At 36.6% G+C, this 25,860-nt stretch overlaps 1 protein-coding gene and 1 long non-coding RNA gene across 8 annotated transcripts in view; one reads left to right on the forward strand and one right to left on the reverse strand.

The window, feature by feature from the left end:
• Positions 1–3,772: 3,772 nt before the first annotated feature.
• dsx (transcription factor doublesex) overlaps positions 3,773–25,860 on the forward strand; it is a 47,938-nt gene continuing 25,850 nt past the window's right edge. For 3 of the 7 annotated variants that reach the window (XR_016268458.1, XR_016268459.1, XM_089461675.1), the window contains exons 1-2: positions 7,058–7,867; positions 9,358–10,872. Coding sequence is in view for 5 of the 7 variants with exons in the window: in XM_089461675.1 (XP_089317801.1) it covers positions 9,831–10,872 (1,042 nt within the window). In the remaining 2 variants the exon portion in view is untranslated. Of the gene's footprint in view, positions 4,360–7,057; positions 7,868–9,357; positions 10,873–25,860 lie in introns of those variants that run through there. The other 4 variants (XM_089461676.1, XM_089461677.1, XM_089461678.1 and 1 more) reach the window with 4 other exon arrangements.
• LOC149270451 (uncharacterized) lies at positions 11,471–13,913 on the reverse strand. The gene is made up of 3 exons (XR_016268460.1): positions 13,583–13,913; positions 12,420–12,485; positions 11,471–12,357 (listed from the first exon to the last, which is right to left on the reverse strand). It is a non-coding gene; the product is annotated as an uncharacterized LOC149270451 (long non-coding RNA).

Here is a 25,860-nt window from a genome sequence, read left to right on the forward strand (position 1 = left end):
AATTGAGTGACAAAACAAGGCAACAACAATAGCAACAACAACTACAACAATCTCTACACACTGTCCAATGCGCACAAACTGTGCCAATTTGTTTTAAAATGCATCAACCTGGCGCTCAATCAGTCCCCAACCACAACTTGTGACTCTGGCTCCATGGTCTCCACCTTCTGGTCCTTTGTTCATAGCATCGACTGCATCCTCCGCCATGCATCCTGCTACATGCGTAGCGCCTGTTCTGGACTGTTTTTCAATTTGCATGCAGGCGTCAATTACTCGTGCAAGTCGTTCCAAACCCAACTCCAATACAATGAAGTACAGTGAAAACTGGCACTAATGGACAGCTCGACTGACAGCACTGAATAGGACAAAATTCTGTTTACGAAGAGCACAAAGAAATGTGCATTATTTTTTGTTGTTGTTGTTGGATTATTCAAAGTTGTTTTAAGAGCAACAAATGACTTAAAATAACAATATATCATTGAAGATTCCATTGGTTGTCAAGAATGTTCTCTGTTACCCAGAATGTTTTTTCTGCTCTTTTTGTAAATTTAGATAGTCCTATATTCTATGAATGAAGTCTTAAAAATAAAGAACTAGTTTCATAACAAATTGAAAAAAAAGAAGTTTTTTCATTTATACGCTTAAACGAAATATTGGAGATAGACTGTTAACACTATATAATTCACTCTGATTTTTTGGTCTAGCGTGTACTCACTGTATTCAAGCCTTGCCTCTCTCTTTCTCTTTAGCTCTGTAACCTGTTTCCCCTGTGTCACACCTTCTCTGACACCCCCTTCGACACCCTTTACATGTCCCTTGGTTGTTTAAAAGGTTTTGTCCTTTGCTGTCTTTTATATGCAGATTACCTTCGCATCCTTTTCAATATTTTTTTGCTCTTGTTTTTGGTTTCTGCAATTTTTTTTTTGCTCAGATCGTGCGCTTTAAATTACTTAACTGCGCCTCTTTGATGATATCTCTGGATGTCCGAACTTGTATTTTTTTCTTTGACTTTTTTTTTTTTGGCACTCAATTTGTCATTAAACGCATTTTGATGGGCATCGCCAATTCGACGATTTGCAAAGGGAAGAAATCAAAATTCGCAAATAATGCGTAAATGGTATAAAGATACCCTCGCGCTGGCAAGAAGAAGCAGAGGGAAATGTTATTTCTTACTTGGTCGCAAAATCAACTACAATTAGGGAGTTGCTGCTAATCAAATTTAATGTGCAGACCATTAGGTGCAAATGATCCCAAATAACCAACTGGAGAGGAAAATCAGAAAGAGGGTCCTTAAGCAATTTGAAGCTTTTATCGGTACTAGAAGAAATCGTATAGGGGTCGATAATTGCTTATTTACAATATAATAGAAGTATTCCAATAAGACACAATCCAATTGGCAAGCCTTGATTTGCTTTATCATATGTAATAGATATACTCTTTAAAAATGTACTCAGTGTCTGACAATCTAACAAAAGATGTTAATTACTTATGATGCCTCATACTTATTTGTAATTGTACAGAAATATAGCGTTATCTAATCGGCTATATTAATTCCCTTTCACTTCACGTAAGATAGTATCTAATTAATTTCCCACGCCTAACTCAATGTAAGTGTTAAGTTCACATGTCAACTAGATAATCGTTAGTGTCATCTATTCAGGCGATGCTGTTTAGAGTTATGCACAAGAGATGACAAGTAGTCGACGAGTTGACGCTCTGCAAAAAGTTAGCAAAGATTTAACCTCATATACAGAGTATAAAATATATGCAATAGAGTGTCTAATACACCAGTGTCTTTATACACCATTTGTGCAGAATGAATATAGAATATATTGAATATAGATCAAATACCTATGTCATACATCGATATACCCTTCATCAATTTTGTCTGCAGGGCATGCAAAAGACAGGACCCTAAACCGAGGTCAATGTCAACGCCAGCTTCATTCTATCTCGCCCAGCCCTGCCCATTTGTCGTCGCGGTCGGCTTCTGCGGTTGGCAACTCAAATTACTTTTGCAGGGTATTCGACGTGGGGATACAGCTGCATCAGGGGAGGAGGAGGGGCGGAGACTGTTGTAGCTGCTGTGCCACTGTTGGCTAAGTCGTGCAGCTTTGAGGTGACAACTGAGACAGCTAAGCGTCAATTTGTATAAATGTTTGCAATTGCCACCGTTTCGCGCTTTGCGGCAAAGTTGTTAAAAATAAAACAGGGAGCGAGAGAGGCATTGCATTAGCAAGAGCAATGCAAGGGAGACTGGCAGAAATTGCAAATCATAAATAAATATTTGCTGGCCTTTTTTTTTAGTTTACTTTTTATTTTATTGCGTTTTTCCTTTGAGTTTGGGGCCTCTTTTTCGTGGCGCTCTTCGAAAAAAAAAAGATAATGGAACAAGTTTTGCCAGATATTTTATGCTCTTGCTTGTCATGCTCTTTGGAAATTGATTAAAAGGTCCAAGAGGCTGCGAAGCGAGTATAAGGCAAAAATATTCATGCTCTCAAAAAGAAGTTGTTCGCACTGTGTTATTGACAACGGAAACATGTATTAAAAATGCATTAAAATACACTGCAATCGAACAAGATGTACACTGAAAGAAATTTGTATCATTCTAAATATATATTCACATAAGATCGGCATATTTTCAACTATACGATAATTATATTATACTAAATTATACTCTACTGTACTATACTATATATACTATACTATACTTAACTTTTCTATGCTATACTATACAAAATGCAAACAAACTTCTGAGGCCTATATATTCACTTCAAAATTCGCATGTCTTCATTATGAAATAAGGATACAAATGATATAATATAAATAGATATTTAAAAAAAATATATATATAACTTTTTAAATTAATTGCAGTGGGCATTCAAGAACACTGAAAGTGTCATAAGCAGTTGGGAGCAGGAACGCAGGAAGCTCTTAAAATGTGATTAGTGAGGATCGAATGAGTGCAATTCTTTACAGTCGCATCATCAGACAGCCTCGGGCTTTCTGATCGACTGAGCCGACCCAAATTAAAGACCCATTCGAAATGCACGAGAGCCGAACTGATCGGACATCTGTGTGAGTGATAGAGAGGGAGATAGAGAGCATGAGCTTGAGCATTAGAGAGTGTTAAGTCACACAACAGACGTCAATGTACGGCAACAAAGTTGCTCCACTTAAGTGGTAAAGAAAAGAGAGAGAGAGAGGTCAATATATAAAAATATAAGAGAGGCACCGAAAGAGAGAGACAGAGGAAACAAATCACAGCCGGTGCGCGCTAAGAGCAGTGCGAATGCGTTCATATGCCGCCTCTCGCAATCTCCCAATCTTGTACTATTCAGCTATCCCAATCTTGTACTATTCAGCTATCTATCGTAAAAGCCTGTCTCTTTCTTTCTCTCTCACCACTATACGTAGCTCTGTGACTGCACTGTCCACGCATTGGGTACATTGGCTTGCAGATGGCATTTGCTCTATGACGATTGCAGGAGATTATATATGTATAAGAATCTCGTCAACTTTAACTCTGATCTTTGACTTATTAATGTCTGAACTCCTTAATACAGTATTAAGTAATTGATTATATTAATTTGTATAGGAGTAAACTGTCATTCACTTGACTGTAGAGCATACAAAATGCGATTATCGTTTTTTCTTGAAGTCTATATATTATTTTTCGCACTGCAACCGCATTGCAATAGCATTGCCGAGGGGCCGGGAGTCGACGCGTCGGAAGAGACATCGGTCGTGGTTTGTCGGATTCCAAGCAGAGCACATGTTCAGCCAGTCGAATGGTCGACGCCGCTGGTCGAGCAAATGTGGTGCCAACTGCGCTATAAGCGGACTGCTAAAACACTAAACCTGTAAACAGTTGCTGCCACAACCAGTTTGATTGCAACGATCGTCCTTAGTGGTCGCCGCTTCGTCTCTCGAGCTTCGTCTGGTCGCATTCGTGTTTGCATTCGTAAATGTGATTTTGTGATAGTTATGTGATAGTTATTTGCTTGGGATCCACAAGACAGAAGTCTGATCTCATTTGGAAGCATGCAAAGGCTTCACAAGTTCGTGTGCCATAAATATAAATTATGTAAACCAGCAGCAGGAAATTGTTTCAAAATGTTAACGTAATTATTTACAATTGTGATTTTGTGATTTGCAAATGCTTGCAGCACGTTGCCCAACGCGATCTTTTACCGAGCCCTGACACAGTCTCTCCGAGAGAACGCCTTCTCACCCACTCTCTCACGCTCCAGCTGTTGTGCTGCTCTCTCGCTCTTACTCTCTCACCACATCTCTTTGGTTATGCAAGAATAACGCGCGCCTCCAAGTATTTACGACTGCCCATCTTCCCCTCAATGGGTAAGTAAACATTGAATTGTGCCTGGACTCTCTTAGGCCTTCGCCTCCCTTGCCATTGCCGTGGGCGTTGGTAATTGCCTATCGTAAAAGCCTGTCTATCCATACAGATGGCATTCGCCTCATATAAACAGAAGTCCAGTAATCCAGCCAGTAACCAAAGCAAGGCCAGTCCACTGGCCCTACACCGGTTAAAGTTATTTACATAGAAACCTAATGCAAATTGTGCTAAGTTGATGCCTAGGTCTAGAGACAAGAACAGAATAAATTATGCTAAGGTCAGCTAACAATGAACAAGGGGTTCAACTAACTGAAATCTAATCTTACAGCTTACAAGAGCTGCATTTAGATAAGACAGACTTGCAACAACTTTAACTGAATGTTTGCCTAAAAAGAAAGCGAGACTAAGATGGAATTTAACAAGTTAGGGTGATCTTCGGTTCGGTGCTTGACTAGGAAATACTCTGTATCCGGATAGGTAAGCTTATTACAGTCATTTCAAGTTTTTATTTCAAATGAAATGGATATTCTGTTCTAAAGAATATTTTAAGACTCGTCTTCTAACGCTCATTCCATAGTACTCCTTAAGAGGGAGGCGTAAAAGTTACTCAAGTAGCATCAAGTTTAAGTCCTCAGTTCTTGAATCTGTACTCTTTGTATTTGCACTATCGCTTAAACTCTAAACACCTTACTTAGGTGATTTACCCCATAGCAAGCGTTACAATGGTATCAAAACTATTCTAGTTCAGTTATACAACAAATTGCCGCAAATCAAGCTCGACTAAATTCTCTTTCTCCCTATCAAAATCAACCAGTTTCAATAAATACTTTGCATATTTGAAATTGAAATCGAATCATATTTCGATGTGATCCAAGCGCAGTAGCAGAACTTGAGTTGGCATAATATTTGCATAGTTCGCTAACTAGTTGTCGAATGGACATGCAGTTCATCTAGAACCAGAGCTAACTGGAGCTGGTGCATGGAAATCTCAGTGGACCATGTCGTTGGTCATGTTTATTTGTTCATGTAAAGTTTTTAAATAGGTTTATTATTTGCTTTGTTTGTTTGTGCCTCGGAGCTATCCGTTAGCAGATCACGAGCGTAGCCGCCCATCCCGAGCCGGGCTAGTTTAGCTGTCGTTCGACACGTAATTAACTAAATAGAATTGTAACTTGTGTCTCCCTCAGCACCCTCTAAATACTAGGGGCACCGAGTACTCCCTCACGCTCGCAAAGCCAGAGCAAGTAGAAATTAGCAACGACATGCGAGATAAGCGATTGACTGCCCAGACCCAATGCAAAGCGACAGCATTTGGGCGGGGTCGGTGTCAGGGGCAGTGAATTGCACTAAAGAAGAGTGCTCTAAAGCATACATATATACATTCGTTATCGGCGATCTGTCGCATGCTCAATTACCTCGCTCTTAACTAAATAAAATGCGCGCTCTTCACCAGCTATCGCTCTGCTGTATTGGGTTTGTTTTATTTAAAGATTGATGAATTCGTCGATCGACAGCTTATCAAGCAAAACACTTTCTCGCACACTCGCTTGTTCAGTCTCCAAGCAAATTGGCCCTCGATTTTTTTTTTCAATATTTTTTTATTTTTTTTTTTTGTACTCTATAATATATATTATTATAACGATAAGCATCGGCTGCAGTTTTTATGATCCAAATGCTCATTCAGTATACAAAAAATTATATGCATATGTGTATGTTAAATTGTTTATATTACCAATTACAGTTTTATACACAAATTAGACAGGGAGAAAATTTACAGAGGAAACTTTGATATTTTACAACATTCTTTATAATCTAGCTAGTACACTTTGATTAAAAATTATATAAAAATAAAATTGAATACTCACAAAATACTTAAATTATAATCAACATATAAAGTGAATTTCAAATTAGTTTTTCAAATGTTCTCTCAGCTGTAATGGAAACAAATCTCTCTTAAGTCCTACTCCACAATCTACAATATTAAGTATTCTAGAACAAATACTATATCTAGAATATCAATCGGATTATGAGTATTTTTTTTATTTATTTATTTTTTTTTTCAACAATTGGTGCCAACGGACAAAATTTTTCTAGTTTGCAACAACTATTTTGCCTTTGAATTCAAATATAAATTTCCTGCTCCGTTAAAACATGTAAATATTGATCATACGCCCCATATCACACAGAAAAGTTCCAATCAAACGTCAGCAAAAGAGAAAACATATTCCAGCATTAATACGCACAAAGTAAAAATATTACACAGAATTGGAAGAACTAAAAAAGCCGGTAGGAAAAGCTAAAACTAAAAGAAAAACAAACAAACACTGCGTGATGCAACTGCAACCAAGGCGAACTCAAACAAGTTGCAAGCAACTAAGATTTGAATCCAACTGCAACAGAGAACAGCGAACAAAAGAAAAACAACTACAAAGTGCAGCGCCGGCGAAAGCAGCAGCAGCAACAGCAACAGCAGCAACAACAACAATGACAGTGTGACAACCAGCCAATGTGTGTGAGGCTGCCTATGTACAAGGGCGCGCCTGCATGTCTGCATATGTGTTTGCCAGCTAGCGAGAGGGGCAAACCTGTTTGTGTGTATGTGTGTGTTGGCGCGTGTGCATGGCTGTGAGTGTGTGTGTGCACAGCCCCCAAAAGCATTTCTCCAAATGCAGCGACGTCGACGTCAGCGGCATTCGCTCTCTGGGCTTTGGTTCCGTTTCGTCGTCCGTTGCATTCAGTCGTTGGTCGCAGTCGTGGCCCAAGCAAACACAGCCAAACATCGCAGCACTCTCACTCACTCACACACACACAGCCAAACTATTTCTCACACATACATGTGCGGAAATTCGCTGCCTGCTGCGCTCGACGATTTTTGAGTTCTTCGCATCCGCGTCTTGGGCCCCAATGTGAGTTGCCTTGCGCACGTCAAAGATTTCAGATCGAACAGCAGCAGCAGCAGCAGCAATAGCCGCAGCCGCAGTCGCAGCCGCAGCAGAAAAAGCTCAGCTCACGCGTTACGCGAACCGTTACAAAGTGTTAAAGCAGAACGAAAGAGCATTGCTTAGCATACAGATCGATTCATATCACTAATCGCTTGTCTCAATTAATATCTGCATTATTTTCTTCTTCTTATATCACGCATTCGGTTATCGATTATCGTCTTCGTCGTTGCCATTGCCGTTGCCGTTGTTGTTCTCGTGCGCGATTTGCCGGCGGCGATCGTGAGAAGTTCCTAAGTGATTTTTTGTTTGTTCTGTGACAATATTAACTGCATAAATAGTGTTTGGAAATAAATATTGGAAATAAATATATTAGCTGTATAAACAAAGTAAATACATATATAACAATACAAGTGTAAAAAAAAGATATATATGTAAATTATATATACAAATTTAGTACTTTATAAATTAGCCAGTTGAAAGTTTGATAAATATTTCTTAAAATAATCATATTTATTCAAATCTAAATCAATATAATATACATTTTTTCAATCTGCATATTTTATATAAGGTAAATTATTAAATTGAGCTACAATTGAATTAAACTTTCTATAAAACATAATTTAGTTTCAATCAAAGCATAAACTATTCACATATTTAAAATTAAAATTTCATAAAAAAACTAAAAAAAAAAACTATATTTATTTTCGCATATTATCATGAGAATATAAATCTAAAACACAATATTAAATATACCTATTTTTTTAAGAAAATTAGATCAACAAATTTAATATAAATTTTTGAGTTTATTTTAAGGCTATTCAAAGCATAGAATCTCTTTATTTAACTTATATTCACGTTCAATTAATTTTCAATTCAATTAAAATTTTAATTATATCTGGCTATAGTTCAAGTTTAGATATAAAAATCGAACTAAAATTATTTTTAATTTTTTGCAAATTTAGATCAGCGAATGTGTTTGAGTGAGATTTAAAAAATATCTGTATGCTCAGCTCCGCCCTTAAGTTGTAAACGATATTTAATAAAAAAAATATATATATATATATATATATGTATATATATTTATATTATATATAAAGATCTATATATATATATATAAAGATCTTATCAGCTATTTTTTGCGGATACTTCATTTGTATTATAACTGATGGAGGATGTGTATTTTTCAGATTATTTATTAAACAACATTTTAGGCCAATTTTGTATTTTGTCTTAATTGCCTATGCACATGCAATGCCAATCTACAAGCTACGATCCCCCCTTTCAGCTTGAATAATTATAAATAATATAAGAGAAAAAAAAGAATATCAATAAAACTAAAAATATTAATAAACAAATAAGAAGCTCTCGCCCAATAGCCTCTTAAAAGTGCGTGAAAAATGATTTGATTAAATATTGCAAAAATTCTTTGTAGCGAATAAACAAAATGCAATTTGTTGAACAATGCGAACGGAGCGTGTCGAACAGCGTCTATATAACATTCACACGAGCAAAGGCTATATCAAATCCTATACATTCTTATAATACATTTTGCGGGCACGCCTGACTGACGAACGGACTGACTGCAAACTTGTTCTTATTAGTAAAATGTTCTAGTTGGATATTCTGGCATGCAGCCTCCATTGCATTTATTATCGAGCAGAGGACATAACAGAAATTACTTGGCTAAAATAAAATTGTCCGAAATCGCGTTGTATTTTGTTGCCTGAAAATCAAATAATTCAATCATTTATCTGATGACCTAAGATTATATTTCGGTTCTATTAAAAATTCAGATATATATCAAGTATATAAGAGAATTCCAAATCGTAGTATATATGTATTTATATATGTATATATTTTTTTAATATTTACCTAGTGAATTTTTCTATTTGTATATTGTAGTCTGAGTATTTATTCATAATACTAAATAATATTTAAATAATTACATATTAATATCCAACGATCTAATTAATTTAATTAGTTTAATTTTTATAATTTCAAATACTTTCAAATAATTTCAAATAATAATTATAAATTCTTTCATCTTTTTCTTTGCAGCCTACAATTTAAAAATTGTTATCAAAATATATTAAAGTTTAACGAAATATTTAAAATAGTGGAAAGCACATTTTTGGATTTATAAAAACAAAATATATAAAACCATTAAAAAATATAAAATAAATTGAATAAGCATTAATAGCATAATCCATATTTAACTTTTAATACAAATTCTGATCATAAATACCAGTAAAAAAAGTAATCTATTCAAAATTAATTAATTAACATTTTAGACACAGCTTCAAATCAATTTAAATAAATCTATTAAAATACATAATACGCATATATCCCCGAAAACAGCTAAACAACAAAAAATTATTAATACCCAATAAAAATAATAATTAATGAATGAAATTTAATAAAAAATGCTACCCATTAGCTGCAGGGCTTGAAATTTGAAAAAGGCCAATTAAATTAACTTTATTGGATTACGGCCAGATTGCAAGGTAATTGATAGGACGAGTGCGTTTGGCATGGTTTCGGAGGAGAACTGGAACAGCGATACCATGTCCGACTCGGACATGATTGACTCGAAGAACGATGTGTGCGGCGGCGCCTCCAGCTCCAGTGGCAGCTCCATATCGCCACGTACGCCGCCCAACTGTGCGCGCTGTCGCAATCACGGGCTGAAGATCACCTTGAAGGGTCACAAACGGTACTGCAAGTACCGCTATTGCACCTGCGAGAAGTGCCGTCTCACAGCGGACAGGCAGCGCGTGATGGCCCTGCAGACGGCGCTGCGTCGCGCCCAGGCGCAGGACGAGCAACGCTCGCTCCACATGCACGAGGTGCCGCCTCCTGCAACGCCGGCAGCGGCGCTGCTCGGCCATCATGGCCATCATCATCATGTGCATGCCGCCCACAGCCACGCCCATGCGCATCACGGCCATGCCCATCACGGCCATGTGTTGCACCATCAGCAGGCGGCAGCAGCAGCGGCCGCAGCAGCAGCGGCAGCAGCAGGAGCCGCACCGCCGGCTCAGCCACAGTCGCACCTGAACAGTGCCCACAACGGCACAGCGAGCAGTCTGCATGGCCACGCCCATGCCCACTCACACGTGCATCACGCCCACATGGCAGCTGCATCGTCTGTGGTGCAGCAGCAGCAGCAGCAACACCATCACCAACAGCACCACCAGCAACAGCAGCAGCAGCAACAACAACAGCAACCGCCCCATCAGGCAGCTCTTCGATCTCCCTCGCACAGCGATCATGGAGGCAGCGTGGGCGCAGCCACCAGCAGCTCCGGCGGTGGCGGGGTCGGTGTCGTTGGTGCCAGCTCCAGCAATGTGGCAGCTGCTTCGAGCAGCGGCTCCAGCAGCGCAGCTGGCGCTGGCAGCAGCGGAGGCGGCATCAGCGTCATCACCAGCGCCGATCATCACATGTCAACGGTGCCAACGCCCGCTCAATCGCTGGAGGGCTCCTGCGACTCCTCATCGCCATCGCCATCCTCCACATCGGGCAACGCCGTGCTGCCCATCTCCGTGTCCAGCACACGCAAGAATGTGCCACTCGGTAAGTGCTCAATTGATTCACATATTCATTCAGTGTTCCAGTTGAGAATATCAATGCAATGGGGCTTTGCCCTTAACATGTAGAGATGTAGGAATGCTCCAAATAATCTCTAGTCATAATTAATACAGCAACAACTAAGATAAAACTGGGTTTGCATCACACATTCTGAGTCAAATGTAAGGCTCATAGTATAACTAGTTATATCAAATCCCTATAAGTTTTACATTAGAATACTGCAAATGAAATTTATAACTCGTTTCATTACACTTACAGCAATACAGCTTGCAAAAATATTCCGAATGATAATAACAATAATAATAATGACCATAATAATAGTAATAACACAGATCAAAGAGCTCGAAGTGTAACCAAGATTAGATCGTTATCGCCGTTGCATTGTAACCCGTCAAAGAAGATACAAGATAAGAAGCTTAGGGTTTTCTAATTATACAATACAAATAAAGTAAAATAGTTAACTCTCTGATTCTTAATTAAAAATAAGAAATCATAGATTAAAATTGACCCAGATTATTTACATATTCCATATATAAATATATATATATATATATATATATATATATATATATATATATATATATAAGGCGAATATAGAAAGACTTTGCCAACAGGCGATGTTGTCATTTAGTCTGGCAACTAAGTGTTTTGTCACTTCAAAAGCGAGAGAGACAGAGGGACGACAATGCAATCACTTATGGAGAATGTCTCGACGTCACGTACTTATCGAGAGGGGACAGTCGGCAAGCAACAGGCCTAATCAAGTTGCAGTTGTTTATTGTGGCATTCAGCACAGACTGGCAACATGGACCAGGCGCTGAGACACGTGCAGGGGCGCAGCTCTGGATAGCTGCCAACAAGCAGTGGCAGCCTTCGACTAGAAGAGACATCACAAAAAAACCGAAACAGCAAAAATGTGCCACTAATTGTTTACAGTGTGAGCAAAGCCAATTCCATGGCCAGTGGCCACGCTAATATGCGATAATCAATTATTGTGCCGCATCGCCCCTGTCAACAGATTCGACACAACGAAAAGCTAACAATATATATATATATATTTAAAAACAAATAATAATTTAGAAAACAATTTTCAAATTTTATTAGTAAAAAGAAAAGGAAAAATGTTAAATCAGGTGTAGATAAAAGAAGTTCTTTTAAAACTAAACTAAACAGACTTTTAGAGATGAGCCATATATTTATGGTAGTTCGAATTAGGTTTCATGTGAGAATATTGTTATTTACTTAAGACTCATTTATATAATTTATTTTGATATCGTTGAATCTATTAAAATCGAGAGTAATTTTTTAACAATAAAAAAAAATTTGATTGCAAGTCAATAACTTTCAAAATGACACATAAATTGGGGAAGGGTGAATTTCTTGACAGAACTTAACAAAAATTGGATGAATCCAGTTTGCCATACTACCCATAATCCAAATACTTTAATCCGTTTCCAAACAAAGAGAGCTCTGTAAGAATTTGCTCATTATGATTTAAATATTTCAATAAATTAAAAATAAGTAAAACTCACAATTATTTGCAAGAGACAGAACCTTGGCACGTGTGCTCCTTGTCTAAACGAGATCTTCTAAATTAGCTGCAAAATCAAATTAGAAATAAAGAATTGTATATCTAAAAGGCGACAAGAACATAGAGCCAACTTTGATGCCAAGTGCTTGGCGCGTGGACCCACTTTGTGGTCCCTCGAGAGTGAGTAGACAGCAAGCCGAATGAACGTGAAGTACAACATAGTTGCCCCAAGCAGCAAAAGTCGAGCTCGAAGAGCAAAGCGCGGCTCAAGCTCGCCAACAAGTTTGAGTCGAACGGGTTAAGCAAGGCAACGGCAAGGCAGGGAGAGGTGAGGTGAGGTGAGGTCCATTCAACAAATTAAAGCCGAGCCGAGACAGTGGGTGCAGGCCAAACGTCAAGCCACAGCTACCGTTTTTTGTGTGTTGTCCCGGGAATTCGAAGCTCCCCTTACGTACAGTGCATTGTATTAGCAGCCAGCATGATAATCATGGACATAATCATGGGCTTATCATGCGAATGAAATGTGCTGTGAAATTGCTGCGTGCGCGCTGAATGTTGTATGATGAATGTTCGCTCTGCTGCGAGCTGACAGCCCAGACGGCCATGCACTTGTCTGCAATTTAAATCGAGATTTGTATGCACTCTGTGCGATCCGCAATTAGAGTTGCGAAGCTGGCCTAAAGAGGCGTGCGTCAAGGCTAAGTGCCAAACAACTGACACTAATTTTATGGCCAGCAACATTGTTGGACAGGCCGAGACATAGACTTTAAGACAGGTGTTATCTGTCTTCAGACAAATGTCTCTCTCTCTCTCTCTCTCTAGTTGTAGCAATGACAAATGTGTGGCTAAGTGATTGCAATGTAAATATGAATGGCAAGAGAGAGCTAGGCATATAATGAAATGAATGGGTATTTGGATAAATATAGAGATGCGAACAAGATATTGGAGTAAATTGACAGTGTGGAAAGTGAGAGCTGACTAATAACTGTAATAATATATATATTATAATATATATATAAATATATGCCCTAGGAGCCAAGGGCATCTACCAGTCGAGCAGTCTCGACCCGAGTACTCTCACTTGTTTCATATAGCCTTTTGTGCAACACTATCTTTAAACAAGGAATAATACACTAGAATCAAAGATAATTGGAAAGCTCTCACTTCGGATCAGTATACGTATCTTCGATTCATCTACCACACATCGCACATCAATTTTTAGCGTCAACGTCTGCCACGTCAGCATTAAATTTTCGGAGAATGACGTCACGTTTCTGCTGCTCACTTCACGTATTGATAGTCTTGACAAATTCGGTTTTGTAGGTCCAAAATCGTACGCCACTGCTCCTCCGAGAACGTAGGAGGTGGTGCCGATCCCACTTCTGATGTCGGGGCGATGCGTTTCTCATTCTGGTTTTCCATTTTAGCTGCGCGTAATAACGAATTCCCGGCGTGTCGCTAAACTCTTTTAAATGCACTTACTCGTTTAATCGTCTTCAACCGAGTGTGTCTCTCTTCTACTCTCGAAAATTCTAATCATGGTCGCATATTCTTGTTCATCGAAAGCACAGCGACGACATAACTAGCTGTCTCGCTCTCACCCAGCGACACCCGGGACTACGTTCAGCAACAGCTATTGTTATCTCTCTCTTAGTGACAGTGCATCCTTTAATTGCACCCACTAACCAAAGAACACATAGACTAGACATGTAGAACAATAATATTATAATTATAATAAAATTGCTAAAATTGCTAAACAAAATATTTTAAATTGCTAGATTTGTGGCTAATAGCATTTAAAAAAAAAAAGTTGCTAAATGTTTTTAAAAGCTGCCAGATCTAGCAACTAAATTGCTAAACTGGCAGCCCTGGCGCTGCTGCTATTCGAGAGACCATAGTGACCATAAAGAGAGGGAGAGAGTGAGTAAGGGAAAAAGAGCGCATAGCCGTCGCAGGCTGCGACTCGCAGCACACTGATTTATTATATACAACTAATAAATTAGTATTTGAATATAAATAAATTAAATAATTATTTTTACACATAAATACGATTTTGAGGAGAGTTTAAAATATGTGCGAATCGATGATCAAAAGTTATCTGAACACAAATAATATATATTTTATTATACACAGATTTGGAGTATGGAAATCAAATTCCTACGCAACTCCCTACTGCAAGGTGAATCATCAACGGGTTATTTATATATTTTCTTTGGCTATCATGTTAGACAGTAAATAAATACATGGGAATGTAGATAGTGATAGAGATAGTGAAGCAAGCCAACCTTTTGTTTCGTATCGGACAAAGAGCATAAGAGCGAAGGTATATGTTGCTTATCAAGAGAGACAAAAGTTCTTCTCTCTTTATTTTCTATAATCATTTGAATTACTTTTTCAACAGCCAATTCACGGAACATATAAAGTTCTTAAGACGTCTATATGACTTGTTGGTTTCCTCTACCTCTGCTCATTTTATTTTTGAATTTGAATCGTAGCCCTTCGTCGACAATTTTAAAAGTCCTCTTCTATTCGTAGTCACGTAAATGCAACTGCAACTGCAACTGCAACTGCGAGAGCGACAGCAACTGCAACTGCAACTGCGTCTGTAATTATGTGAATGTGCTATTTGACTTTTTGCTTGGGGCTGGCCAAGCCGTTTAGCTATCGTAAAAGTTGGCTGCAAGGTTTTTTTCTTGTTGCTTGGGTAACTACCATATAGAGTTTCTGGGGTTGCCGTCACGGGCTCGAATCGTTAAGCAGTGAACGTCAAGTGGTTCGGCGATCGATAGACTTTGGCTACAGTTAATTAATTTAATGCGCTTGCGCTAATTCCTGGGCTCTCATGGAGACGGGTAGCTTGGTGCCATCTCATAGCTTCCTTAACTCGCCTCTTGTTCTTCTTCTTTATTTATTTATTTTGTTTTTTTTTTCGCCTGAAAATCCGCAACAAAACTTTGGCGCGCTCGTAAAAATGAAGTTGTAAAAAGTATTTTTGTTACCCCCCGATTCGAGTCGTTGTTGTTCTTGTTGTATTTTCGATTTCATTTCAAATGGCAGCCATATTTTGTAGTAGTTGGTAGAATTGCGCTCAGGGGCGGTCCAGAGTTCAAAATCGTACAACAAAGAGCAGAAGAATATACAGAGGAAGAAGTTAAAGAAGAAGAAGTAGAAGTAGAAGGCCTGACAGGTCATTTCCTTGCATAATTTATGAGATTTCCAGCTAATATGTTGGCATTGCTTTTTAATACTTTTTGGCGGCGTTTTATTAAAAGCCCCGGCTTATGGCTGTTTAATCATCTGGTCAGAAGCAATGCCAATAACAATTGACTGCTCGAGAAAAAATTATAAAATGCAAACAAAAACAAAAACAACAAGCATTCATTTTTAGCTTGAAACTATAAAAACATGTTTTTTGTGCAATTAAAGTTGCTTTTATGAGCAGAAAATTAGTCTAGACGAGGCCAAGGGCCTGAGCCATGCCCTCTACCTACACACAAATATATATATATATATTGCTATATATATGTGCAGCTGTCGATCGAACCCAGGCTTTTCGCTCTTTGATCCACACACCTTTTCACTCCATAACATTTTGCGTGCTCACGCTCAGAGCCCGAACATAAAATTATCCATCAACTTATCATAATGATATGCAAGTGCTCTAAAAGCCCGGTCAACAATCAGCCAACAAGTTTCAGCTTGTTTGCTCTTTTTTTTCTGTAAGCATCTAATTGATTTAAATCGCGTGGCAAAAATGCAATGATACTGCTAGAGAGGACAGCCTAATTAAGGTCTTCATTTTATGGGTTTGTAATGCAGCCTAATCATATAGAGGATCCTAAATCTGCATTTAATTATACTCAAGCAAAGGAATAAGATAATATTCGAGTCAATCTGCATTGTATTACTTCATTTGCCTGCCATAATCTATATTATATTACTCCATTACTAGGGTGCTCTGATTGCTTTGATAATAGCAGTTATACGTAAGAGAAGAATCATTAAGAAGGCGTCGACGCAAAGATAACATAGCCCTGAAGAAAATTGCTATATATAAGCTAAACCAGCTGCATGTAGATATAATAATGATAACATAATAACAAATTCATTCCTAGAGTAAATTCTGTGTAGATCAAAGACAATGTTTGCGTTGATTCATGATGAGCTCTCCGCATGAGTAGCAAAATTTGTTAGATAAAACCTAATAATAGAAGTTTTAAGAGATCTGAAAATTATTAGATCTGAACAATGTTAATCTAGTTACTCTTCGAATTAAAAGAAACCATAAACTTGGCCGACTTGGTCTATCCATTAACACATATCAGCAAATACCAAGTGGTATTCACCTACATTGTTTCCAATTGTTTGGCTTAAATCAAATAACCCACATTATGAGCCTGCCGCAGTAGAGGCGATAATAAACCAAGTGTTTAGCACCCTGCCTGGCAGATGCCGACCATAAATATTGGCTCTGGCATAATACATATAAATCTGTTGCAGTTGCTGTTGCAGTTGCAGTTGCAGTTGAAGTATTTCTTATTGGCCATATGACGATAAATTGCGTGTCTGTGCCAATGTAAACAAAGTTTGGAGGGGCGAAGAAACGGCGTGTGGCATGCAACATGTCAATTAGCAGTGCAACAAGTTCAAGAGAAGCAGCCAAAGAAAAATTTGCAATCGGCTCAATGCAACGCCTTGGCGGTAAATTCATTACGAAGTTCAGGGCTCTAATTGCCGACATGAAGACCATCTTGATATTTATATCATGCGGTCATTTAGTAGGGGCTTTGTACAGTATACTAGGGTGGGATAGAATAGTTGTAAATTTGATTTTAATTACTATATTACTATATTAATATTCCCTGACTTTCAAGAATTATATATATACATATAAATTTTTTTTTTAATTTATATATGTATATGTAGATTTACCAGTTATTGTTTTTATTTTAATCATTTCAAAACAGAATATATAATATTTCTATTTTATATATATCATTTTGTAAAAGTTTATTGTTTAATATAAGAAAACAATTTTAGGGCTCTAGACACCTGTTTGCTTTTGAATATTGAATGCAAATAGTTATAAATCGATAATTCGCGATATTAAATTGATATTAATATTAAATTTATAGATGAATGTTAATTTTTATTTTATTAATCATCAGTACAATATTATCTTAACTAAATGATTGCTGTAAGCTTCTTGCTGTTGAACTTTAATCAATATACAAACTTGATATTCCACTTTTATATATGTAATTATAGTATCTTTATATGAATATTCAATTCATACAAATATATCAGTTCAATGCTCTCTCAACAATGAGAAAACTATTATGTTGTACTTACACACACACACACATACACAGTTAGGCTAAAACTATTGAATTACAACGATCTAAGAGCAAGAAAACATTATAAAGAGAGAACGCGCGAGGGAGAGAGAGAAACCAAATACAAGTATCTAGGCAATAATTCAAATTGTTAATGAGCCCACTTCAAGTCTGGGCAAAGTCTGGACGGAGCGTCTGGTTTCAAAACACACACACACACACATGTACAAATGCGTATGTATGTATGTATATATATATATATATAGCTACTTCCAGTCCGCTGCGAAATTGTTACAGCGATCAGCTGTTACAGACAAGTCTAATAAAAGTCAACGTCAAATGGCGGTCAACCGGTTGCAAAAACTGTCGCGTTTGCATTCCTAGCCACAAACACACATACACAATCTTAGATAAACTTTATGCACATACATATATCGAATCAATGCATCGACCAATTGATTCCGTATAAATTAAAGTCCACGACTAAAATATGCACAAATTCACAATTGCTCAGTTAAGCTGGGGTCCCAATAGACACCACCCACCCACCTGCCGGCGTGGTCGAAACACATGTTAGAAACATCATCAAAATATGCAAATATATTAAATTAGATTTCCGAATTGTTATTACATATTTTCTCTTTACAATATATTAAATTTATTTACAAAGAAAAAATAAATTAAATCGGATTTAGAATAGTTTTTATTGTTTTTTGACTACTTCTTAGTAAATATAAATCTGATATTATTATGTTAATAGAGCTAGCACGAACCAGTTCTCTGCAGCTTTGATTGAATATATGCATAACGTAAGATAGTTTCTTAATGGAAAAAGTCGTTAAGCCCATAATTTTGTAGTGCACAAGAACCAATTAGTTGACCACAAATTGTAAAAATGTTCACGAAATAATAAAAAATTGCTGGAACATGCATATTTATAGTTAACATAATTGCCACGGTTCATTCATAAATATGTATAGCACGCTAGCAGCTGAGTTCCTCAATTATGTTATGCACATGTCAAAGGCCTGCCGAGTTTTGGACAGGTTTGCTCAGGTGCATTAGGCGATGGCATCGCAAATGCCAAACACTCTTCGTACTAGTTCAAGTTCATGCGTGCTCGAATTCGAGCTGGAGCTGGAACTGGTCGAGCAACTAAGTACATGGCAAATGGTTCATGTTGCGGTTCAGCTGAAGGTATGTTTCGCTTTCCACAACTTTTCATTTGGCACACGAAACAGAAGCCGGGCCCTCAACCCGAACAAACGCCTTGCGTGCTCGAATCAAATGCATTTAATTGTGGGACCACATTGGAGCACTGCCCCTTGAGCTGTCACTCGCAGCTTCCACTCTGTCACATTCACATTTGGGTTCATTAAAAACTTGTTGCCATTTCAATTTCAATATTTAAATTGTTGCTGCGAATGTAAATTGAAATCGCAGTCGAAATGGAAATGCAAAATGAAAATTACGTCGATTGACCACCGAGCGTTCCATTCCAGTTTGACTTTGTTTTACGCTTTAAACAGCTTTTTCAACTGACCATAAAATGCTCTTAAAAATGTCTCACAAGTGAATGGAACACTGTCAATGGACCAAGTCGGTTGCCCAAGCAGTGCTTTGAAGTCACTTGAACAATAAAAATATATATTTCTCAAGTTACAAGAATTTTGAAAAATATTTGTGTTTTTTCATTAGCTAAAAAAGTTGTTAGCTCTTGATTTTTAAATACGAAATTTTATTATGGTGGGTTTTATATAGTGGGTGAACGTTCAGACTATGAATTAGTTGAAATCGATATATGTACTTATGTTTCCGAGCATCTCTCATTTGCTCTTGTAATATTTTCCAAAAAATCTACACTAAACTTTATATTGGAGTTTAAAGTATGCATGAACTTATATATTAGGGTTTGCAGGAACTGACCAGTGTTGGTAAACGTTTACGTTTATTGCAAAGAAATTTTGATTTATATTATTTGCAACATATGCGGTAAATAATAAAACTCGACAAAAATAAAATCGTGACTGCAAAAAAATAAAGCCTACAAACAGATATCGTCTAAGTTACATATTTTCGCACTTTGTTTGAGGGATTGACAGTGTTGTTAAACGACAACATCTGCAGGAATTGCATTGTAATGAATGCGCTGCTTTTTATACACGAGTATATAAGAAAAGCGCTGGCATTTGCACAGAATGAACATGGACATGGCTATTAAACAGCAACTACTTAAACAATTTATTTGTTTTTGTTGCCATCATTAAAATTGGCCACAATTTGCTATTTGCCAAGAATCGGAGCCTGCCCACACACCGAAATGCTCACAGCCGAAATGCCCATTAAAAGTGGCCAACGACTCTGCGAATGCTGCTCGCAAATTTTTAAGCGCATTTTTAATTTATTTTCCAACATTTTTACAATACGAACAAGCGCACATTTTTCGATGCCCGCAGTTGGGTCGAGAGAGTTTTTCAGACTCTCTCAGACGCCTGGGCCTTTTGCTTTGCATCAAAGTTGTAAATGTCGCGTCGAGTCATAAATTGTGTATGTGTGCGTGAGTTTGTGTGTGTGAGATTATATGGTGTGTAACGACTAGCAGCAATACGAGAAAACATGCCCATGAAGGAAGCCCGAATCGCAGTCACAGCGCAGCGAACGTGCGCGCCTCAAAGGCAAATTACGTTGCGCAGACGCATTTAATGAGCTCCGCCGAGCTGAGCTGAGCTGCGTTGAGTTGAGTTGAGTTGAGTTTAGCCGGGTTAACCCGGACTCGAGTTGAGCTGCGTTTTATGATTTTTGTTGAATTGAGTATTGCTTTCATATACGCTCCACTGAAAGTGAAAACGGGCATATTTGCTGCATATCAAACAGCTTCGATCTGAAACATAAGCAGTTCTCTCTGAGTTTAGTTCTGGACATCTCTGAATGTGCTAAGAGGCAAATTGCTTTGTAGCATTCATTTATTGAAAGACTTGTATTTTGAAGGCCTTTGACAACTTGAATCCAGAATCCTAAGATATGGTTTTCAACATATTCTTATCCTTCTCGCATACTCAAATTATAAATACTTCAAAATGATAAAAATTCCCATATAGCTTTATACTCCAGTTTTACAATCTTTGGTTCACTAAGAATAGATTTACTTGCTATATAATGAAAACTGTTTACAGGGTATTGCACAGTTGGTAATACTTCATAAATATTTACTTGTTATTTAAATGTTGAGTATAATCTTATACAATTCTCATATATATTTTGTTTAATTTTATGACATTATTAGCGCAGTGGACATTAAAGTCTCGCTCTAATGAAACCTAGGGGCTACAAAAAAAAAAAAAAAAAAAAAAAAAAAAACAAATTCCATAGAGCTCATGTCTTCTAGATAATAAGAAAATACTTAAAAGTTTTACAGCTTCAGCAAATTTCCTTAAGCCTACGTAACGTGCATGTTAGCGTTGTATGCCTGTAGCTATTCTTATAAGTAATCAACTTTGGCGCATTTCTAAGTATCATTTAATAAAAAAAAACAAAAACTTGTTGTTTTTTATGCCATGTCAAAGGTCGTTAGTCGCTTTATGGTTGAGCGCAAGGATTGGCAATCCCTTAAGCTAGGTGCTAGGTGCAAGCCTCTACGGCTAGGCCCTTATTTTGTCTTACTCTTCTCTCTTTTTTTCAACCACATTATTGGTTTGAGATTTCAAACATAAAATTATAATTTACAACTTTGTTGTTGTTGCTGTTGTTGCTTTGTTTCTTCTGCTTTTCGCGTGTTCTGCTGTCAAAACATAAAACAACGTGAAGTCTTTTTAAGTTGATTTTTACAGCGCGTAACTTTGTGAAATGCGCAGCTGAAAAGGCGACTCAACATCGCAGATGAGCAGAAGCAGATCCTGGGACCCTCACGGCTGAACAAAACGTAATTTAATTAGCTTTGCTTGTGGCTTTGCCATGATTGCCCCATGCCGAATGGGGTTCCGTTTTAATTTTGTAGCGCTTCCTTTTAGGTTTTATGCTTGAGTTTTATAGTCCAAGCCCCTACAGTCGACATTCCAGGTAGTTTTATTGCAGAAAAGTTGTTCAAAGTTGCTTCCTATATATTTTTCAATAATTTAATTCATTTTAGGTTGAATGCTAAGAACGATGTTCAAATTTGCAAGATGGGTTATATATTTTTAAAATATTTTTAAAAACTTTATTAATAGAAAATTTATAAATAGATCTATATTTTATTTTTGCAGTAGATTCAGAAATCCTTTTTCCAGCAGGCCACACTTTTATACTCTATAATCTCGACACTTTATCTGACATATGGTGACTATCGATAGCAAATTAATCTTCTGTACTTTTCAATCACATGTACGCTATATACATACATGTTTTGTACATTTGCATACTTAAATTGCGAGTACATTAAAATAATTGGCGCGTGTGCTGCGTTTGGCTAATTTGCTTTGCAAATTAATCACATTTTCTTTCATGTGAACATAAACTTTGTTCAGTTTTCTCTGAGTGAATTCAATTTGATATGATACAACAAGTGGCCATATGTCTAGTTAAGCATGCAAAACTATTCATATGACCGTAACATTGTCAAGCTGGCCTTTGCAACGGCTATCGAACCCGGATATCGACGACACCCAGTCCAAAGTAGGTCACAGCATTGGACGAGTATATCCGATGCAAAATATAATCATATTTCACGTGCTCGCGGTTGAATGCCTATATATAGTACAGTTCTACTGAATCTATATAGAACATATATATTCGTATATTGCATAATATAAGCATTTCCAACACTGACAGCTCTTACATCATCATCATTACGATATCATTATGCACATTATGAAGTCAACGTCTTGTCGATATATTGTTATTGTGATAGGACAACGCGCAGGCACAGTGGTTGCTAGTCTGATTATCATTTAAAAATTCAAATCGAAAGTTTCTTCAAGGTGAAAAATATGGTAATATTATTTAACTGTTTTACTTGTAATATCATTTTAGTGAGCTGACCAGAATCATTGAGTTCAAATAGAGTCAAAGCCTGTTATTAAAACTAATAAAATTTTAATATCCGGAAAATTTCCTGTATATGAATATTACTTTTTAACAATACCACTTACTTAGTGTCAAATATATTATTTTTAATATGTACATTTGGTACAGTGGGCAATATTCCACAAAAAAATTACAATTTGTAAAAGTATTTTTGAATGCAAACAAATTTATATCTAAAATATATAAATATTTTTATATACGTCATTTAATTTGAAAATTTATATTTCATAGGCAATTTCTAATTTTAGTTTTATTCAATTTATTAATCACTTCATTAATATCTTTTCTTGATAAAATTTTGCTATTTGTGCTCTGTGTTTTTCCACTGTGTAGCGTTTGCTTTGTTCACCTTGAACTTGAATTGTGTTGCACCGCTTCTCCATATCTATAGTTATATTTAAGCACACACTTGCACACACACACATACGCAGCACACTTATATATGTGTCGCAATTTTTATTTACATTCGTTGAATACAAAAAGCAAACACATATGCCTATAGAACGGCCCCCGGGGCCAAAATGCAAATACAAATAGAGAGAAAAATTTTGAAATGGTTAAGATATAACAAATAAATATATTATATAAATTTAAACATATACATATATATGATACATAGAGCTTATAACAATTTAATTTGCATGCATATTTATTTTTAAAATACTCCCTACTAAATAACCTTTGGAACTATTGCAACAAATCGAATTGTCAGCAATTATTCTAGATTTAATTGAAGCATTTAATAAATCAAAATTTCATTGAATAATAATTTACTAACAAACTACTATAAAATAAAATAATTATCATATTTTTCAACAGGTTTCTTTATATTTGTAGAATAGTATAATATCCATAAACAGAATAAGTTGTTCTTTTTAAATACTTCTGAATTATATAGCGCCCAATTATCGAATCTAGATTATTTTATTAATTATTTATATCTTTCGGCAATTCGAGCCGCTTATTAATCAGAAGAGATTTCCGATTGTTTATATGCCACACACGCGTAGCTAATGGGCCGCCCGCCAAAATCTTTTCTCAGCAATTTTAATTGCTATATAAATATAACAAATAGAAATTAAATTTTTGTCTCAAAGGAATTTCATTTTCACACAACAAATTGTGCGGTGCCATGTTTGTCTTGCCAAGAAAAACTTGCACAATTTAGTGCCACATACACACATGTACACACGCAATACACACACACTCACATGGGTATGTGTGTATTTGATTTTCATTGGCTTTTGATGAGCGTTTTTTATCAGCATGTCAATTTGTTGGCCCCGAGTCGCTGGCAATACAAATTACACGCCACATTATAAGACAATAAAGCACGTAGCTCCGCTCAGCGTCTGGGCCCAGTTTAGTTCCGGCCAGCTGGTCAGCTCCAGACAACAGACATATATATGTGTATGTTTATATATATATATATATATATATATATGTATATAGTTCCTGCTACTGCTGCAGACACGTCTGACCAATTGGAAATCCATTTTCACACCCTAGACAACAGACATTAAAATTGACAAGATATGAGCGTTGCTTAGGAAAAGTTGTACGCTACCAAGTCCTGGCACTAAAAGACTAGTAGCTCTTGATATGTTTGCTCAACTTTAATTGAATTTGATGTTATTCGAAAATAAATTGTTGCTTCTACCCAGTTTCCAAATAGGGAAAATAGATTTAGCTTAAACAGTAAAGCAACTCTCATATTTATGCTAATAACTGCGTGCTTTCCATAAAAAGTAAAGCATTCTTATAGCGGCAATCTTTTTTACCATCAACTAGAAAGTAATTCACTAGAAAAGTTCAGTTTCATAAGAAATGGAAAAATCGAATTCTTGCCGGATTAACTGTATATTGGATGGCAATCAGTCTCTGCATTTATTAGTCAATCAATAAATTAAGCAACGTATGTTACATATCAGCAAGTCAAGTGATCAATCAATCAATCAACCAATTTTATATAGATAAGCGTACAGATGAGTTAATGTATCAACTATTAAATCAATCAAGCAGAACAGCATATTTGATATACTATATATTAATCAATCAATCAGACACTTTTACATCAATCAGTCTATGATCTGCTTAATTATTTATTATATATACACTTATCAGACAAATATTTAATTAGTATCAATGCAATAAATTAATTAAGCACTTTTATGTACGCATGTACATATGTAGATGACTCAATTTATTTGTCCATCATTAAATAATAAAACAGAAAAGCCTTACTACATGTATCCATCAATCAATCAATCAGTTGTATTCAATTTGTTAGTTAATTAGCCAATTGATTTGTAAAAATCATATCAATATTCCAATTATTAAACTAGGAAACACAAAATGTTCGTTAAATATAAATATTCATATAAATGATAATCAATCAGACTGGCTACCGTGGCTTCTAAGGGAAACGAGTTTTTATAGGGAGTCAGTCAATTCAACTAGCAGCTTGCATATCAATCTTCAATCATATCAATATACAATCGATCAATCCAGAAGTTAATCAGTAAGACAGTCAATCAATAGAGCAATCGATCAATCAATATGTCAGTCCGTCAGACAGTGCATCAGAAAATAAATCGATATATCAAACTTTATAACAAAAGATTCATATATCAATCAATAATAAGAAGTACTTAGTACATCAGTCAGTCAAAGAGTCACAGCGTTTGATAAATTTTTACTCAAAAGCAAATATGCTTTTCCACACAGATACATGAAATTATATTTTGGTTCGAAAATAAAGTGTAGGAGTATGTACTTACATATACTTATTAAAATACAAATGCCGACAGGGCGATCATAAAGAAACTATAGCAAGTTAGCTAACGACAAAGTCGAATGCAATTGTTTAGTGCGCAAACACAGACACAATTACGACACACTCAGACTCACACACACACACACGCACATCAGCTGTCTGGGGCGGCTCTCTCGTGCTCGCAGACTGAAACCCCCACTTGCATCCGTCACCCGTCTTATCTATGAAACTTGGCACGTGTAAGCGATTTCTACTATAATCGCTCAGCA

Source organism: Drosophila arizonae, chromosome 2 (genome assembly GCF_054131065.1).
Source record: "Drosophila arizonae isolate 15081-1271.41 chromosome 2, UAZ_ARI_1.0, whole genome shotgun sequence".
In the NCBI taxonomy this organism is placed as follows: domain Eukaryota; kingdom Metazoa; phylum Arthropoda; class Insecta; order Diptera; family Drosophilidae; genus Drosophila; species Drosophila arizonae.